Source organism: Anser anser, assembly GCF_964211835.1.
Source record: "Anser anser genome assembly, chromosome: 2".
Classification (NCBI taxonomy): domain Eukaryota; kingdom Metazoa; phylum Chordata; class Aves; order Anseriformes; family Anatidae; genus Anser; species Anser anser.
The window spans coordinates 69,472,727-69,492,517 of record NC_139721.1 but is presented as its reverse complement, the minus strand read 5'-3'; the positions used below and the strand labels follow the sequence as shown (position 1 = coordinate 69,492,517).

Below are 19,791 nucleotides of genomic sequence, written 5' to 3'. Positions count from 1 at the left end.
GTACGAATGGAAAAGCAGGAGAGTGGAGAAGAAATGAGGCTTTTTCATTTCTCAGAAATTAAATCTTTATAGCCCAGCAACATATTGTATGTTTCTTTCATCTAAAAAACTACCTTAGATGTGAGGACCCACTCCAGTCCTCTCCCCAACTAAGAACAGGATGAAATAAACCCCACTTTGAAAACATATCACTACAAAAATTAGGTTAATAACACTACCGCTTCTACTGAATCTAGAAGAATTCAAAGATGAAATGCATCAGAGCTGCTAACACCACAGCTTATAAAAAAAATGTAACCGATGATTTTGAAAAGCTTACCTTTACATTAAATCTTCAGGCAATGTACATGTTTATATAGTGAGCTACTTTAAGATAATCAAGGTCTAACTACATTAAACTAGAGCTAAATATGACTGCTATAATGAACAGCATGTTTTGAGGGTGGTACAGTGCTTTACCTGATACTCATAGTTAAACTCCTGAATTGATGCATACTGTTACAAATGAAGTAAATGCCAGCAATTCCCCAGCATAGCTATACCAGCTATTTAATTATATGCTTTCAACGCTAATATGAAAGTTTCTTCCATTATGGGAAAAGCCCGAAGAGAGACATTTCCATTTGTCTTTTTTAACATTTTTCTTTTAACTGATGCTCCTTCTCTTACTGAAGAGGATGAACACTTGCTACAATTTCTATGAATGGGAAAGAGCTTATCTGCTTCTAATTGCAATATATATATAACACTGTCAAAGAGTTGTATTTTCAGAGAATACATAGTGATCTGAACTATTCTGAAATACTTCTGAAAGCCAAGGGGCTAGCACAACCTATTCTGTGGCAAACTCTAGCCATAATCTATGCATAGGTATTTATTATACACAAGTATTATAATCATTGTTTATTCTTTTCCAGAGATTGAGGAAGTCTCACTATAGCTACATATTCACACACCACTTCTTTACAGTTCTCTCTTTAACTGTTCTGTGTTTAAAAACACTGTCAAAGCAGTTTTTGGAATCTACCTTGTCTTGCTATATGCTTATGAATTGCAGGTTAGCATTGATTTCAAGCGTCCTAAAGCAGAAACATCCTACAGTTTCAATTAGAGCTAAGCCATTTAAACCTCCACCTCCAGTCTGTACAACACAACCAACCACCCAAAAAAGAAACAAAGCAGAAACCCACACAACACAATAAAACCCACAAAAATGTGAGCAAAAGCCCATGAAACAAAAAAATGAAAAACAAACTCCAAACCCCACCCTCCCCAAAACTACCCAAATGATTTAAAATATTGATCCTTCCCAGTTCAGTATGCCATTCCATGGTAACTGATTGTTCTCCAAACACTAAGAAAAAGATTTTCACTCTCTGATAAAAACATAAATCCAGAATACAGTAAAGTTCCACTGTAACCTAGGATAGGTGAAGCAACTTTCTTAGCAACATCAGACTTAAGTTAGAACTATGCTCATTTTAATGATCTCTAAGCTTTAATGACCTAGCCATGAACACAAATCAGATTTTCATCGATTCTAATTTAAAACAGTGTAATATTTATGCAATAGATTGTTTATGAGACAGATAGCAAAGAAAATGCTACCCATAAGGATGTGAAATCAAGATTTAGAGTTGTATACTACACAGACCAGTTTACAGTCTGTCATGGACATGAGTGTACGGAGAAAAAGGACAGGTGTTTCCCCACAGCTGATAAGTAATGGGTTCATGGATATAAACAGGAAAGCAAGCCAACTGGTGCAATTTTTTTTTCCTGTACTTCTAAACAAGATTTTAGAAAATGTTAAGCACGCTAGCTAGATAAAAATTTTAATATTAATGTATTGCAGTCTTAAATATTTATTTTCTTTTCACTATTTCTTCCATTATTTTAGCCTATTTAGATTACTGAAGCACGCTTTTTATGGTTTCTGAGCACTGTTTAGCAATGGAGTAACAGAGACAGCTAGCACCTATCAAGTAGTTTAGTTTCTCCTCCTCTCCCTCTTGCCTATCAGCACATTCTGTATTTATTTTAAATGATACGCTATGGATGTTTATAACTGAGCCCCAAGCATGCAGACAAAGAATTAAGCAAATTTTCACTATTAACTGAAAAAGGTTCACTACAGTAAGAAGTTTGTCTCAACTTCTTGACTTTTTTGTTTTTTAATGATAGAAACTGTAAAGATTTAAGCAGCAGTTGAGAGAAGACAAAGGACACATGCCTATCAGTTGAGACCAAGAGCTGCCTCAAGGCAAACAACTGCTTAAATTGCATCCACAGAAAACTTATGTTGCAAGTTAGATATAAATAATATTCCTTCAACATGGATAAACATTAACCTGAATATACTTCCAGATTACAATAGCTCAAGTCAAAGATGACCTGTATCAGGGACTGACTGTATGTAAAGTGCTTCAGATTCAACATCATTTTTTTAGACAAGTGTAGTTGCTTCAGTTCTGATTGCTTTCAATGCTTTTTCTTTTTCTCCTAATGAGGTGAAAGGTCCAGTGCATTAATTCAGAGATTCACACAGTGTAAAATATTAATTTCATTCTCCACAGAACTTCCATAAAAGAGAAATAAGCTGCTTTCAACCCAATGAATAATAATTTGAGGAAAAAAAATACGACTACAAAACACACACACATACATTTATATATTACATATAAGCAATATATGTGTGTGTGTGTATCTCACAACCTCTTGGTCAATATATTTCTCATTTATAACCTAGACAAATGGTATTCTTTTTTTCAAAAATAAAAGCCTCCAACCCTGCACTTGCCACACATTTTACATAAAAACAAGGCTGAAGCAAACTGATATTTGGCAAATAACAGAATTTCTAGAAGAGACAGATAAAGTAAGAACAATTCCAAACAAATGACCTCCAAGAAACAGAGGAGAAGACTACAGACTAAGAAGAATTTATCCAGCTTGAAGGTGACATAGGTGATCCTACAGCAACAATCTCACTCAGGAAGAACTCTGGCAAGCAAATATCACTGAAGATGCTGAAATCAGGAGGGCTCCCTCATCACAATTGGTTCTGTTTGTAGTATGAATATATCCTAAAGAGACTTACAAATATTACACAGGTAATTGTAAATAACACTACCAGTGTTTCCATGTACTTGCATGCCATGTCCTTAGCAGGAGTCCAAGAAGGAATTAGTATCAGTTAAAACGAGACCAATTTGGTAATAAGAGTAAACAATACATACCGAAAGAAATGTTTCAATGTTATCATGAACAAATGAAGCAACATCTTGCCAGTCCAGAATATCACCAAGCCAGCTGTTCTGACGATTTATGTGCCATTTGTGTCCTTTGTGTCTTCCAGAATGTGTTACATTCTTAAAGAAAAAGACAAAGATGCAAGGATACCAGACGTGAATAACTTAATAAATGTGAAAGCCAAAGATTTTCTTAATGAGTAACGTGTCCAACATGCATCTAAATAGTCAGACCTGCTTTAATTGGCATCCTCAAAAATACCTAGAAGAAATAACGCATTTCTCTGTACAACTGAAAAACTAAAAGCTGACGGAAGGCTGTAGTTAATTATCCCGTGTGAGTACAGTTCTGCACATCGTACCGATTCATCTCGGTTAAACATCAGCTTCACAGCCTGAGACAACGGTATCTATCTTGCTCTTTATGAAAGCACACAAGAGGTAACGATTTCAGTTACTGCCTACATAATTTACTGTTTGTAACATATAACTTCTTCCAGTACAGCCCACAAAGAACAATACGAGAAGCTGCCAAAACAACTAGTTTCCTCATAATTAGCGTCTGCTCTTCTATTGGCAACATTCAGTCACGCAGAAGTTACAAACTAAACTGAAAGCATGGAGGATTTCTTATGACTATACAGGTTTGTAACTGCGACACAGCAAGAGCACAGAAAATGGTCATAAACACAACGGCTAGTTACTTAGGTGGCTTGACCCTAATTACGAAGTTGTCTATTCTGCAGCTGAACCACACGTGACCACAATCTAATATGAGACTATTTGACTCAGTCTGGGACTGTAACAAGAGTTTCAAAGAAGGATGCCACAATTATACAGCTAGAAAATACAAGCCAACCTGTTGATTAAAACAGATCTCATCCCAATCTTCAATTGTAAGAGACCCTCTCAAGCTCTTAACTCTGATGTTTATACAAGCATCCCTCTACTTCTGTTAGAATTTTCCAGAACTCTAACCTTATTCTGCATTCAAAATGACATTATCTTTTTCTGACATATATAGCAAGTATTATTCTGAGCGAAGTCCCTGCACTGATTTATATGGATCAATCTCTTGCCCCAGGCAACAAGCGATAGGACAAGAGGAAATGGCCTCAAGTTGCATCAGGGGAGGTTTTGGTTGGATGTTAGGAGAACTTTCTTCACTGAAAGAGTTGTGCGGATTGGAATAGGCTGCCCAGGGAAGTGTTTCAGTCACCATCCCTGGAGGTCTTCAAGAAACGTACAGATGTGGAGCTTAGTAGCATGGTTTAGTGGCGGACTTTTCAGTGCTAGGTTAAAGGTTGGACTAGCTGATCTTAGAGGTCTTTTCCAACCTGAACGATTCTATGATTATATTTTCTGTTTACTACCAATTCTCCCTAGACACACTGTTACATTTTACGATGCACAATTAGCAAAGTTGTTTAACAATCCACAGCAATGCAGAGATCTCTCTTCTAAGGCTGACAGCTTATTTAGAGCAGAAAAATGCAAATAGTCAAAAATCTACCTACAATAAGCCTTTTGTATTTGTACACTATGAGAAATCTATTTTCCGTTCATCTAGTTCTATTTTCAAAGACTATTCTAGCTATTAACCAGCAGGATTGTGTATCACTTGCAGTTTTGTTTTTTTTTAATATTGTTAATGCCCACTTCAAATTCACTGTTATTCAGCAATTACACTGCAGTAGCACTTACGGCCTTTTAAATAGAGGATTCAAGGAAATTGTCAACTGATTCCTCTAACAAATTTACTAATCTTAAAACACAACAAAACAAAACACTTCACACCTGAATAGACTAGCAAGACTAGTTCTCCCCGAAGGCAACAATTCAATTGCATTTATGCCCTCATCTTCCAAGTGATTTATGCTTCTGTCATTATTTTACTTCAATGAGTACAGAGCCTCAATGGTAATTAATCTCTCACAACATCTTTGGAACCTTTTAAAATATACACCATTTGCTACCTACTGATCTTTTCAGAAAGTCGAAGTTACTGGTTGAATTAACATTTTGTTGGCAATTCCTCCTCAACTCTATAACTGTCAAGGAATAGCATCACCTGAGCTTGGGTTCTTCAGTCACCTACAGGCTACAGCAACACTATGTAGGCCTCAGAATGAAGTGTGATTATTACGCTCATGCAACTGAAACGATGGGGAGCTTGATAGCTTTACTGAGACTGTTAGATACTGTACAGATGTTTTGCATACTGGAATTTAGCTTACATCCAGTTCACTCATTTTCAGATACTCTGAAGGACCCCACAAGGCTACTACAGTATTAAGAGGGAAATAGCCAGGTGGAAATTACCCAGGAAAGACATGTAAGTGAACATGGGCTGTGACAGAAAGGGTAAGATCAGAAACTGAACCTGGAGCAGCAGATAAACAGCTGCAGCCCAGTGTGCCAGTGCTAGCACAGGGTTTTGAGCGTGCAACAAGGGGAACAGACTTCAAAATCATATGCAGGGAGCATCAATGTGCTCCTGCAGCTCTTTCTGCCCTTTTGACTCCTGGAAAAGCTGCTTGCTACTCTGCTCTACCAGAAGAGTATCTACAAGACCACAGCCTCATAGTTTTCTCTTAAATAACAAACTCCAGGGAAGGAATCACATAAAGCAATTCACAGAGATGTGACCTGTGCTGCATACTGCAGCAACAAGGTACTCCTCCAGCACGTTCTGCTGAACCACGCAGTGCCAGGGTGCATCTGACATACAGCTTACAACAGTAAAAGCCTAAGTTTATCAGTATTAGCTGTATCAAAAGTACACAATTTTGGGGTTGAGTATTCAACACTGACTACTCCTAAGTGCTTAATGCAAACAAAATGTCCTGTAGATGTAACTTTTATTTCTCCTCAGCAGTTTCATATTCCCCAACAGCATCGTGTAGTCTACCACATGATCTTCATGCTTCTGACAGCATTATCTTGTCAGAAGAAACAACCAATTCCTTCCCCTACTATTTTTGTCACAATACTCAAAACTCTTACTTCTTTTAATGCAAGATCTTCTTCAAACTTCAGAAGTACTTTAGAAGTGACTGCGTAAAGAAAAGTTAATAAGCTGTAACTGCAATTATTTAAATATAGGTAAGTATTTCAGGGGTATGACTTTTGGATTTTGATATTTCCATTGCACCATGGCTAATGAATTGCTTACTTTTTCCTTTACAGGCAAACAGCACTGACAGCATAAAAATGATTTAACTCTTATGAACTTTTCAAGATTCAGTGTGCAGAACCCAGTTTTGGCATTCATAAAAATGCATTTAAAGTAATGTGAAAGGACAACTTCTTTCTAAAAATTTCAAATCAGTAGAAGTTACAGAAATCAGGCAGAATACCAGCTTTTTCCTAACCCCTCAAGATCACAAAAATTCAACAGAATGCTCTAAACTACAAAATACTACATATAAAAAGTGAACACAGTATACATTAAATTGCTAATATTGCAATTTATAATACTTAATTGTATACACATAAGGACATAGTTCTGAATGTACTCAAACTGTAGCTGTAGAATGAGCTTTTTTAAAAAAATAATTTTCTGTTATTATGATCTTTACTCAGTACTCCAAGCTTTTTTACTGATCTCTCTAAGTGACAGTTTCTACAAATATGATTTAAGTAAGTTACCCACCTTCACAAACCAAGAGTGATAAAGCCTGTCCCAGAGCTCTAGCACTTGCTTTTCAATCACAGCGGTGTTGTTCACTTTTTCTCCTAAAATCTTATGGAGCTGAAACATACAGAAATCCTTTATTACAAGGGACAGAATGAAGCTGGCATCTACTGACAAACTCGAAGGTAGACGAATCACACAGAACTGTCAGTAAAGGCATGGCCCAAATCCACATAATTGGAAAAACTGAGTATTACTATGGAATACACTCTTCAGACCAATATGGTTCATAACAAAGATTTTATCTGTAAAAAACATTCTGCCACACTAAGCTCAGGCTTCTATCTACACTGAAACACTAATACAGTCTCTAAAATGCTTAATCCAAAATCTTACTCATAGTAAACATTCAAATTATTTGAGATGTGTGCTAGATATCAAAATGCATATGGCAAATCCTCCTGAAGAACATAAACTTAAAATTAAATAAATAACACGTCAATCTACCACGCATAGCCCACACAGAAACTAGAATACTGGCGGTAGGAAAAAAAAAGTACATTTTCTAAAATTGGACAGCTATAACCAGATGAAAAAAATTACTCATCTTTGTTTGATGTATTTTCACTGGCAGTCTTATTAAAATGATAGACTTTTTTCAGCTGTTATAAAAAAATATTCCTCCGAGCACAAAGACTACTGAAACCACTCCCACCCTTCCTTCCCTCACAGACTAAAGATTAGAAAGACTAGATCCATTAAAAAAAAGCTAACCACATAGAAAAGGAACACTGAGAAAACCTTTTTATTTCTTTTTCCCTTTTATGAAATACACAAAACCAACACATTAAAAAAGGCAGGGGGACCTTGTTCTTACCTTATGCGTAATCCACTCTCGGCCATACTGATACACATTATTAGCTGCTGAGTTGAGCGCCTTCTGAATAACCTGGGCTTCGGGGAGCCAGCTGTTTTGTTTTGTTTTAAAGAAGGAAGACAAAGTTAATTGTTACATATTTTACTCATTTCATTATACCTGAAACACAATACAAATTAACATATTGAAACAACAACAAACAGCTAAGGTTAAATACTTATAAACATATTGCAACTAGACAATTTTGTTGTACATGTCAAAGAGCAGACTTTTTAATAAGCAAAGCAAAACTCAATCTAGGGCACGTCATTACATTTGTAATTCACTAAGGTTCCTGAAACCTTAGTTCAATTCATATCTCAATTTTTTCAAAAAGAGATCCTTATTCATATTATGTTCTCAAATTTTCCTAGCTTTCTAGCTTTCTGACAATACTATGTAAACCAATCTTTTTTAGTTGCAAAGACAACCTTCTGAATTATGAGCTGAATGCTAATTGTTAATGTTGTTTCCCTGCATAAGGAACAGGATGAATCAACAGGTTGGAGCGCTAGTTACTTCCAAGTATCTACAAAGCTATCCACTCATACCTATCTTCACGGATTCCCGTCACTTTCAAGTAGTGGACCCATTGAATTGACAACATTTCAGCACTTTTGAATACAGGGCAAACATTCCCTGTTTTGACTTTCTACAGCTTGATTTAATGACTGTACTGCAGACCTTCAAAAAAAAAAAAAAGCAAACCCAAACTGCTGCATTTGTTCACCTAACTCAACACAGAAGCCTTTCTGCCCATGTAACTCTTCAGGAATGTTCTCCACAGGATTTCAAAGACATTTCAGTCACTTGTCTCTAAATATAATGTAAACATCAAGCTCCGAAAGCTGACTGAAGCTTGATAGATTTGATAGGACATATTTATTTCTATTAAAAGATATTGTAAATAAACATTTTAACTAAAATTCTGCTAATTACTCAGCTAGAACTCCGGTATTTTCATTATGTGAATATGCTTCAGTCAAACTTGATTTACCTTCGTCCTACTTATTCCCATCCTATAGCAAAATGGGAAGGCCAAACAATAGAAGAGATGCCATGAAGGAATAATCAAGAGAAAACACTTTACAATGTTTATGATTAAGTATTTTTAAAATACTTTATTATAGCATTTATCAATTATATCATTTTAGTTCTGTTTTTGAAAACTTCCCTTGCTCTTAGAACACAGCATGCAGTTTCTTTTGATCCGATTAAACTGTTGTTGCTTTTGTCTAGAAGGTGCTCTTGAAAAAAAGTCAACTATTTTTTCCCCATGAAGTGCCTGGACTCACCTTCACTCAAGGTCTGTTTAGCTGAGGCAGAACAAAAGTAAACCTGAACAACCCTCCTTCAAAACCACACTCCTTCAGTCTTACCTATTTCCACTCTGCTGTTCATGCAATCAGTTTGCTCAGCAGGCCACCCTTGTTTTTTTCTCTATGTTCATTTCTTTCATAATCTTCTCCCTCCCTTAACATTTACCTGGCTTTTTTCTTTAATCATTACATATATCACATCTACAGTCTTCCCACTATATATAATACACATCTACTCTCGACAGAAACAGCCTTTCCTAAGCAATTCATACCAAACTTTTCCCATCCACCATTCTTCTTTCCACCCTTGAACTCTTTTTCAGTTCATTCCAGAAATATTTCTTTCAACTTCTATTCTGTCAAAGGCATTGTGCAGCCAGCTTTCTACATTGAAAAAATATTTCAGCTCGCAGCTCACAATCTTTTAGAGCAATCTTTCCTATTACTTTTCTTTTCCAGGTAAAAGCAAAAGGAATATTGGCCTCTTTATTCTCGGCACCATGCACGCTTTTCTCCAAAACTGTAACTTGAGAAGTTTATACAGCTGTCCTTCTCCACCAAAGTCCAAACAGTTCTCAGATCAGATACCAAGAGTCTCTTCCAGAATGAAGCATAAACACTGCTGCGGCCTAAGAGTTCAGCTTTTACATCTGCCTGCAACAGTTACTCCCATTTCTGTTCACCTTGGGGACTTTTTACGTTAAAGAAAAATGTTAACAGCACCTGGAAGCTTGTTTATCCACCCTATACTATTTGTTTAACTTCAGCATTCTTACTTTGCCCATTCTGGGTGACTGGCTACTGTCTCATTGATCAAGCTGCTTGTGACTTGAATCATGTGAACGCTCTCTTGATGTACCTAAATTAAATACAGAGAGAAGAAATGTTATGTAATGCAAACTAGAACTCTACCTATAGTCAGAGAGCTTGTGATACATTTAAAGAATAATTCTTGCAACACAATCCATTATGAAGAATGAAGTGCCATTAACCCAGAAAAACAATCAATACAATAAACAGCACTCTGTTCTGACAATTTTGGTCATGCACTGTGTAACTAGTAATGGCAAATGGAGATTTGAACCTTAGCTCATCAGTGAAAAAAAAAACCTAGCAATACAGCTGTGCTGTCAAAGGAAGTACTAAAATACAAAGCATAGTTTCAGATATATCTTTTAAAGCCAAGGATCAAAGAAGTATAAAAATTAATGAATGCTCAGCTCTGATATGACCAACCATACAATGAAGTGCGTCAGTAAATTCTTTCTTCAGTAAGAAAGATAAAAGACTCCACATATAAATACCTTAATGCTCCTTTTATGAATGTAAGGAAGCTTTAGGCTGGAATGTTTGCACAGCTTTTAAAGCTTTCGATTTTAAGTACTTGACAATATGTAAGCCTACATTTTGGAAAAAGGAGACTAACATCAGAACCCATCTGATTTTTGTTCCATAACTGTATGCAAGCGAAACATTCAGTCTCCATTGACTATTTCCAGTATGAATTACAGCTCCAAAAAAAAAAAAGAAAAAAAAAAGGAAAAAAGGGGAAAAAGAGACATGAGTGACCTCTTCTGGTGAGAAAAGAAACAGCTACAAACCAAAAATCAATTGCCATGAACATCTCTCATGAATCTCAGCACATTTAAAATTGAAATGGGATAGCATGAGGTTATTACAGGCAATTATACAAACAAATGGACAAATACACCTTAAGCATTCTGCAAATAAGTTTTTGATGCAAGGTAAATTAAGAAGAACAAAATTCTAAGTAGCTCTGCCATTGACTAACCAGATGCAAAACCAAACTGTAATATATAAGCTAGCAATTGTATTATCAGAATAAATTTCACATTTCAAAATCTCTCTATATTGGTTTTGTCTCTATATAAATACAAATATATATTTTTATCATTCCAACATTTTTTAATATAATGAGTTCAACTACAGAACATTTAATTGCTAAATATTTCAAAAAGTTCTTTATGCTACACAATTTTGCATAAGTATCAGTAACTCATTCAGTTTTTACAATGAGCTCTATGATTACATTCCTTAGAGCACTGTACCTTTGCAGTAAGGAGCAGGGCTAGCAGAAGGGTTCCTATTACTAGCAAAAATATTATGAAAATGCTGATTATTTTATCTAGCATTTTCTCCAACCACACGATCATCTGTGCAGAAAAAAAAAAGAGAAAAAACAGATCATGGCATATAAATCAATCCATAATGAAAGCAATGTTAGATGCTATTTGACGGTATTGTTATTTTTATTTACAACCAGGGTGCAAAAATCAGGCTCTAATAAAACAGCATTAATGCCAAAGCTCTGAGATGAACAATTAACAAGCAATGTTAGCATGATTAAAGTCATGGTATGACATGTGATTTTGCAAACAACATTTACACAGTACCACAAGACACAGCAAGCTCTTTGCAAAGCAAGCAGTAATTCAACATTTACTTAACAGACCTAACAAGGCTAGCACTCATCTCAATTACGACCCTAGAATTTGTCTGTTTCTTGTCCTTTACCACTTGGCAGCTTACAGACACTATTTGCATAGCAGTTAACAAGTTTAAGAAGTTTACACGGAAGCTAACAAGGTATACCATAAAGTACAACCATGACTTTTGAATCTGAATAAGCTAGTAGCCCTCTAAATGACTACAGATATATTTCTGCAAATAATGAGATTTTTAAAGCTGCTTATCACCTTCTGAACTGAAAAGGGACTGGAGGTTTTCTAAATTATTAAAGATCAGGGCAATTATTGTGCACTAGATATTCCATCTACTTTCAATCTTGAAAGGATTCTCAGTATTATAAACATGAATCAGCTAAATCTACTGATAGAGGGAACAGACGTATTTGTTCTTCTGCTGGTTCGTGGAAAGGCACATTCTGCACACGTGCACAAGTAACAGCGATACCACTTCAGATTAGAGATATTCTGCTGATGTCATTCAGAACAAAACTGCTCCACTATGTGACTACACAGTGCAAGCTGAGCTTTATCTCATACACCAATCGACTGTTTACCTAAAAAGTTGTGAAAGCTCATGCAAGTATGACCAAGCACATTTTTCTAGCTTCTGTGGTTCAAACACCAAGGCTATTTTTATTCCACCTGGCATTACTGCAGAAAAAATAAAGCTGTAAAATTTGAGCTTTAAGAGAACTAACTAAGGTCATCAACTATGTGCGGGAGAAAAAGATATTTTTCAGTGAGCACAAGTTAAATATTCAGTGATTAGGACAATAGCTTATCGGTTAGAGCTCTTCCAAAACTACTAAGCTTGCTGATGGTTTACATTATTTTTTTCCTCCTTACTTGCCAAATCCCTACATGTAAAATTGGCCCCAAAACAGAAGTTATATCTCCTATTTGAAAACAATAATAAGGATTTTTTTCCCTGAGCCAATCCTGAAATATCTAAGCAGTTAATGTACATTAAGGTTTTTTTGTTTGTTTTCTTTTTAACTGCAAATTTTTACAACCAACTCCTGGCTTGATCTGAATTGTCACAACAATTACATTCAGTGTTTTAGAGCTGTTCAAAATACTGAAAAAAGCAAGAAGAAATCAAAATCATATTAAAAGAAACTAGTGCTGAGCTAGCAAGTTTCTGTAACAAAATCTACACGACCTGCAGAAAGGAATCTGCAAAATATTATGCCTTGGATATTTTTAACATTTCTCCCCATCGCTGAAGTATTTCTGCCATCAGAAATGCCTTGTCAGTGCTGGGGGGGAGACTGCCTGCCTGTAGCAATAACACAGCTTTCTGAAAAATTCTGACTAGTCTGTACCTGGTCTGTTACCTTTTTGGAAATAAGGCTGAAAACAGGATTTGCTGTGCCCTTCCAAACTTCAAATACAGCTAAGGATTAAGCAAGAGAAGCAAAAATAAAAGCCCCTGCTTTAAAGGTTGGAAATAAAAACTATCCCTGAAAAACACCGGATGGCCAGGGAAGGGAAACTTTTTGACATGGGCTTCAAACTGAAGACACAAATAATTAAAGCTGCCCTTGTTATTTCTTAAAGTAAAAACTAATTGCTAATTACTTTCTAAGTTAGAGAGAAAAGAAACCCAGTAGTTAGTGTTACATATAGCACTTGAATCATCCTCATTGAGGGGCATCCAACAGAAGTAATCTCGGTGCAGCCGAGGATGGATGCTTTAGGTGTTCCAGCATGGTAGCAACTACTAGAAGAAGACAAAGTTCCCAAAGACCAGGATTGAGGACTCTCTCAACTGGAACACCCCCAGCAGGGATCTCTTCTTGATGATCCTGACTGTAGGTTGCCTATACTGCCACTGAGGTGCAGCACATGTGAAGCCTGAATTACCTTTAATCTAGTTAAAAAAGTAATGGCAGCGGTGATGCTGCACTAGCACAGGCAGAAACCTCAGCCACGCAAGCCCACCAAGCTAAACAACTGGTATACAGAAATCAGAGGAGAGAATCTGAACTAGACTGAGTATGGAAAAAGTAAAAGCATATCCACAACATTAACTTAGGGCTATGTTTACTCCCTCTCTAATTTACTTGCTATCAAACCTCCCTTCCTTCCTCTGCGTTTACCCACAATACTTCCGTAGGAAGCACTCACCCTGGCACACTTGTGCTAAATAATTCATAGCTACTAACTTAGTACTGCATGTAAACAAGAAAGTTAAATCCCTGCGTGCTTGTACTTACCACCGAATCAGGTCCTCCCTTTACATCTTTTCTGTAAATCGTGGACACACACACACAAATACAAACATGTACTGACTAAATGCTAATCATCAGCCAGAGATCAAGTTTTAAATTCAGTTCAAAGCTTCTTCATCTAAAGGTTAGTCAACAGCAGAAAGCTGATGCTGCCACAACATCCAAAATTACGCAAAAGTAAGGAAAGCCAGGCTCCTAAGCTACAGAAGGTCACACTTGTAAAACCAAACTGAAACATTACTGAGTTGTGATAAACTGAACACAAAAAGCTATCTTTAATTGTCAAGGTTTTGGAGGGAAAGGTATAAATTTTTATATATATTTTAATTTTTAAAATTTAGCTCAAGGCAGAAAGAAGCTTTTAAGCTAAATTGCATTCTGTTAAAATGCTTCTCAATAATCTGTAGGTACTGCTTGCTCTCAACTTTCAGATAATGATACTAACCCTATTACACTGAGCTGCAATAAAAGTTCTGCTCATGCTTAGCATCCAGGAATCATGCTACCTGAACAGGATCCCTATGTTATGCAGCATGATACATCATCTATGAATTATGTTTTCATGTCCTCACACTGCATAGCCATCCAAACTTTTTTTTTTTTTAATCATTTCACCTACTGCATTACACACACAGTGAAACGTACCTGGATATCTACTCCATTTTCAGTTAAATCTACACAAAATTACAAGAACTATTTTTTAAATAACAGTTTTACCACCTATCAGCATTTTTTCCATAATTCTTTTTAGCCATTAGACTTGTTAACATTCCCCTTTAGTTCCCTTAATATTTGATAACATCTTATTGATACCACTTGGTAAGAATGAGGGGAAGCCTGTAATCACAACACATCCCAGGACTATGCTGAAGCGAACCAGATGAGTACTTAAGTTAGAAAAGCTGGAGAACAAGCTATATGAGGTCTCAAGTCTACTCATACCGATGTCCCTCCAACAGCAACAGCTTTTAGTAATTCTTTATAAAGACGCTTGCCATGTTCATGAAGAACCAATCACGCTATCCCAATGGAACCTATTCTCGTCTTTGGGGCATATATGCCACGTTAAATATAATTATGTATTACTCTTGTTTGACAAAAAAAAAGTTTCAAGCAGGAAGGAAAAAAAAGCTAACATTTATCACCAGCAGCCACAATCAACTATCACTTCAAATTCTGCTGTCTCTACGTGGCATATTTTCACTTTCTCAGTGGATTATCAGAAACTCATGCTAGTCTTCAAGAAAGTACTTCCCTTCAGAGAAGCAAAAACGAGGAAGACACAAAGCAACCTTTTAACTGAATCCACTGTTCTGTGTTACTAGTCTTCTCTTTGCCTCTGGTAGAGTATGATTTTTAAAATATAATTAAAAACAACAACAACAACAAATTAACTCAGGAATTAATGGAATATTTCATTGTTTTGTTTTTTTCATCATGATTGTAGTGCTATTGCTACTTGCTCGTTGTGCACTGAAGAGTCAGCACTGCATGTAACACTAACGAGCCCTCAGGATCTCCTCCTATGGAACTGTAAAGCAAAGCAGTAGTTTCCAAAATAACTCCAAGGAACTTAAAAAAAAAAAAAAAAACTTTTAAGAAGCTATATCTACAGGTTTTTGCCCAATAATGTGAACCTCTGAACAAACAAACAGAAGTATTTTAGAGTTCAAAGCAATTACAGTGAAATCATGTTTACCAAACAAACCAATAACCAATCAAAAATTTTATGAAGGATTATGGGTGTACATACTTATTGATCATAAACCACTCACATTGCAGAAACATTTCTAAGCTGGAAAATAAAAAATGCAACCTTAAAACAACCAAACTATATTCAAGGGCAAAAGAAAATTCAAAGTTTGCCCTTTCAGTGGACAATTACAACTGAATGATAAAGCAAGCTACTCTACCTTCTCATTCACAAACACAGAAACACTCCCAGTAATATAACCCTGAGCTGACTGATTAACTATGGAAAAAGAAAATCTAACTTGCTCAATTCATTATGGCTACTCAGCCGATGTGCTACTTCAATCAGAATCACAGAATCATCAAGGTTGGAAAAGACCTCTGAGACCATCTGGTCCAACCATCCCCCTACCACCAATGTCACCCACTAAACCATGTCACTAAGCACCATGTCCAACCTTTCCTTGAACACCCGCAGGGACGGTGATGCCACCACCTCCCTGGGCAACCCGTTCCAACACCTGACTGCTCTTTCTGAGAAGAGATGTCTCCTCATTTCCAACCTGAACCTCCCCTGGCACAACTTGAGGCCACTCCCTCTAGTCCTATCACTAGTTACCTGTGAGAAGAGGCCGACCCCCAGCTCCCCACACCTTCCTTTCAGGTAGTTGTAGAGAGCAATGAGGTCTCCCTGAGCCTCCTCTTCTCCAGAGTAAACAACCCCAGTTCCCTTAGCTGCTCCTCACAGGACTTGTGTCCCAGGCCCTTCACCAGCTTCGTAGCCCTTCTCTGGACATGCTCCAGGCCCTCGATGTCCTTCTTGTACTGAGGGGCCCAAAGCTGAACACAGCACTCGAGGTGCGGCCTCACCAGAGCTGACTACAGGGGAATGATCACCCCCCTGGCCCTTCCTGCTGACTACACTATTCCTGATACATGCCAGGATGCTCTTGTAGCATCACTTGTCACCTGTCTCCCACAGCAGGCACCAGCTGGCCACCCATCCTGTTAAGAGAACCTTCTGGAGGGTTGTATGAGTGCCCTTCAGGGCCTGCATATGCTACTCACTTACATTAGTTTTCAGTGTCATTCAGAACAACAGTACTTCAGGTATCTTTCACAACATCCAAGGCAGATCCATGGTTTCTATTTTAACTGTTACTGAGTAGAATTGATAGGTGGCTTATCAAAGATTAATGCTGTTTATAAACTAAGAAACCACTCTGATGCACCCACTAGTACTGAAGTGATGAGAATAAAAGTTGCATTTGCAGATACGGTATTTAGTTTCTCTCTCTCTCTTTCTCTCTCTCTCTCTCTCTCTCTCTCAATTTCCATATTTTATCACACACTCAATCTTCATTGCCAAAACTGAGGTTCTTCAGATGTAACATCCCTACAGGCATCCTTCTCCAGCTCCCTGCTTCGCTGAAGCAACTGCACTGCCCAAGTCTCACACAGACATCGCTGCACTGAGGAGTTTTCCAGACTTCAGTCACACCTGAGGCCAAACACGGACTGATTCAGCTTTAACTTCTCTTGAGATGCGGGTTCTCCAAGACCAATTGCTAGTCCCAGTGGACTAAGATGAGTGATGTCAACTGAGGAGTATATTTCATACATAACACATCACGTACTTTTAAAATACATGCAAAAAATAAAATAGTTAGCTATACCAACTGCTTTATTACCTTTTTTTTTTTTTTTAAACTAGCCACCATTCCCTGAGAGTGTCATTATATTCCTCAGTTCTCAGACCATGGGTACCTTCATTTCACTCACGCTACACTCAGTATGACAATGTACAGGCCAACTTGACACTTCAAAATGCTTTAAAAGCAATGAGAGAAACCAGTCAATGCTCTGTATGCAAGCACTTGTGTTCCTAGCTTTACAACTGTGCTTCAAGCCCTGACCCTCAGCACTCCCAAGTAAATTCTGGTAACCGATGCATTCCTGGGCAGAGGACAGCTCTCTAGTCAGGGAATTCACTTGTTTTGTTACGCATATATATGGTGAAGATGAAGTGCAACTAAACCAAACTACCACTTGAAAAGCAATATTCTGCTGTACAAACCATGTATCTATGTGCATTTATTTTAGAAGACGACATGAGATCAGGTAGAATTACATGACCTTCAGTAGCTTATATCAAGAGCTGGAAAAGAGACACTTGGGAGAGAAAACTAAGAAGCAAGGCATGTTAAGGAGTTCATGCTGGAAAAAAAAAAAAAAAAAAGAAACCCTCCCCAAAACCGCAGAATCCATTAGTTGGAATCACAATTGTTCGGTTTATTTACCTTCTTATTAAGCCAGTGCCACAGCTTGTCAGTGGCAGAGGGAGATGGAAGAAAAGGGAAAAAAAAGACAAGAACACAGTGGAAAATTATTGAAAAACGCAGTAATAGAGGGAGGGGAAAGCAATGAGAGGCAGGCAGTCATCCACAGAATGAAAATGAAATCGTTCCAGACACAAAGGTAAACTGCAATAGGAAAAGAGCATAGAAACTTTGAATGCAAGAATATAGATTTTACTATTAACATGTACTTTTTGAAATAAAGAGGGGATATAACAAATAAGAACAACTGTAATGATATTAACAGAGCAATCAGCATAACCTGGGCAATTCCAGTTTCGTTATACTAACAGCTAACATTTCAGGGTAGGATTTCTACTTTGAGAAGTGCACATTACTAAAGTAACAAAACTTAACATGAGATACTTATTGAGTGCATTAATACTCCAACCCAGGCAGTTTCATTTGTATTTCAAAACACCCTTGTTATGTCAATTACTATTTAAAATAAAATTTTAGTACCACACACATATTACAACATTCATATTCAATGTCACAACATGGAAAGAAATATCAAATACATAATTAAATCTGATATACACACAAAGCAAAATATAGATCAAACAAATGTATAGACATTATTTTTTATTTTTTTTTTAAACTAGTTCTCACCGAAGTGCACAAGTACACTCATTTTAAGGCTTAGTTTATGTAGGACTATACTCTTAACTCCAGCCATTACCATTCAGATAGAAGCATAACCACAACAGTGAAAAGCTTTAACGTTATTGTTCATCTGTGTTAGAGGTTAAGACCAAGTATATGAAGTTTGTTCCTCCCTGAAAATAAGAAAGACCATTAAGCTCTTAATTAATCTAGGGTTTTCACCAATTGGCTGAAAGCATATTAGCTCTGAATAAAAATAAAACCTAAGGACATTATCTAATTAAAAAAAAAAACACTCAGAACGTTAATTAAGTTTTATCAGAAGCAAGAAGTGGATTACAAAGAAATATGAACACCAGGGAATCTGAAAATAATGGATGTTACAAAGCACCCAGTTTTCCTACCTACTTGTATGGCTTCAGTGTACTCACAGAAAGAAGCACAGTCGTGGAAAACAATGACAATGCTTCAAAAGCCTCAAATTGCCACTGTACAATTTGTTTCTATTTTACTTCTTACTGAAAAAATGTAGAAGTGTAAATATGTTTACAGATTCAACATCATACTTTTGCTTCTAATGTTACTTTTGCATATACTAATAGTAAAATCTGCTGTACATTAGGCTTATTTTGGGGAAAAAAGAAGTAGATCTCATGGCCGTATTACTCTAGTTAACAACTACAGTGCAACAAAAGCTAGAGCTCCAGTCTTAGCCTGAGCTTTAGCAGAATGTGAAAGGAAGTCATTTTGGTATTTTTATGTAATTTTAGCCTCCTGGAATTGGATGATAAATACAATAACTAGGAAATAACACTGTATGTCAAAAATAAGAATCATTTTACTATTAAGGTTTATTAGAGAAAATATGGGGGACTCTACCTGCCTATTATCTTACCAATCCCTATATTTAAGTAGTTCTATAAATGTGATCAATCTACATTTAAAAACAGGTTATAGCTTAAGTCTAATGTTCAGGTCATTCAAAATGAGTAAGGCTACAGCGACTTTTTCAGTTTATTACTGGAGTAAGGTTTATACAACATCTTATATGTCTATGGAATTATTTCCTAGAATAGCACACGCACTGGTAGAGATTCTGCCTAGTTACTACTACCTGCTTTAACTACATGCTAAATTTTGTACCCAAAGAACCAAACTTTGACTTTACCCTAAGTACAATCTACCACAGTCCTCCACATATAATGTTCTAGTACACTATATCTAGAAGCACCTTATGTTAACTGTATGATTTGCAGAAGTCTACCAGAAAGCATGCATGCAAAATAATAG

General features: G+C 36.7%; 1 protein-coding gene across 3 annotated transcripts in view; it reads right to left on the bottom strand.

Moving 5' to 3' along the window:
• TMEM245 (transmembrane protein 245) overlaps nt 1-19,791 on the bottom strand; it is a 91,028-nt gene that overhangs the window by 45,009 nt on the left and 26,228 nt on the right. For 2 of the 3 annotated variants that reach the window (XM_083822351.1, XM_083822349.1), the window contains exons 7-12: nt 17,839-17,862; nt 11,193-11,297; nt 9,900-9,982; nt 7,766-7,856; nt 6,907-7,005; nt 3,240-3,371 (exon numbers count right to left, since the gene is read on the bottom strand). In XM_083822351.1, the coding sequence (XP_083678477.1) occupies nt 3,240-3,371; nt 6,907-7,005; nt 7,766-7,856; nt 9,900-9,982; nt 11,193-11,297; nt 17,839-17,862 (534 nt within the window). The remainder of the gene's footprint in view (nt 1-3,239; nt 3,372-6,906; nt 7,006-7,765; nt 7,857-9,899; nt 9,983-11,192; nt 11,298-17,838; nt 17,863-19,791) is intronic. The other variant, XM_083822350.1, reaches the window with a different exon arrangement.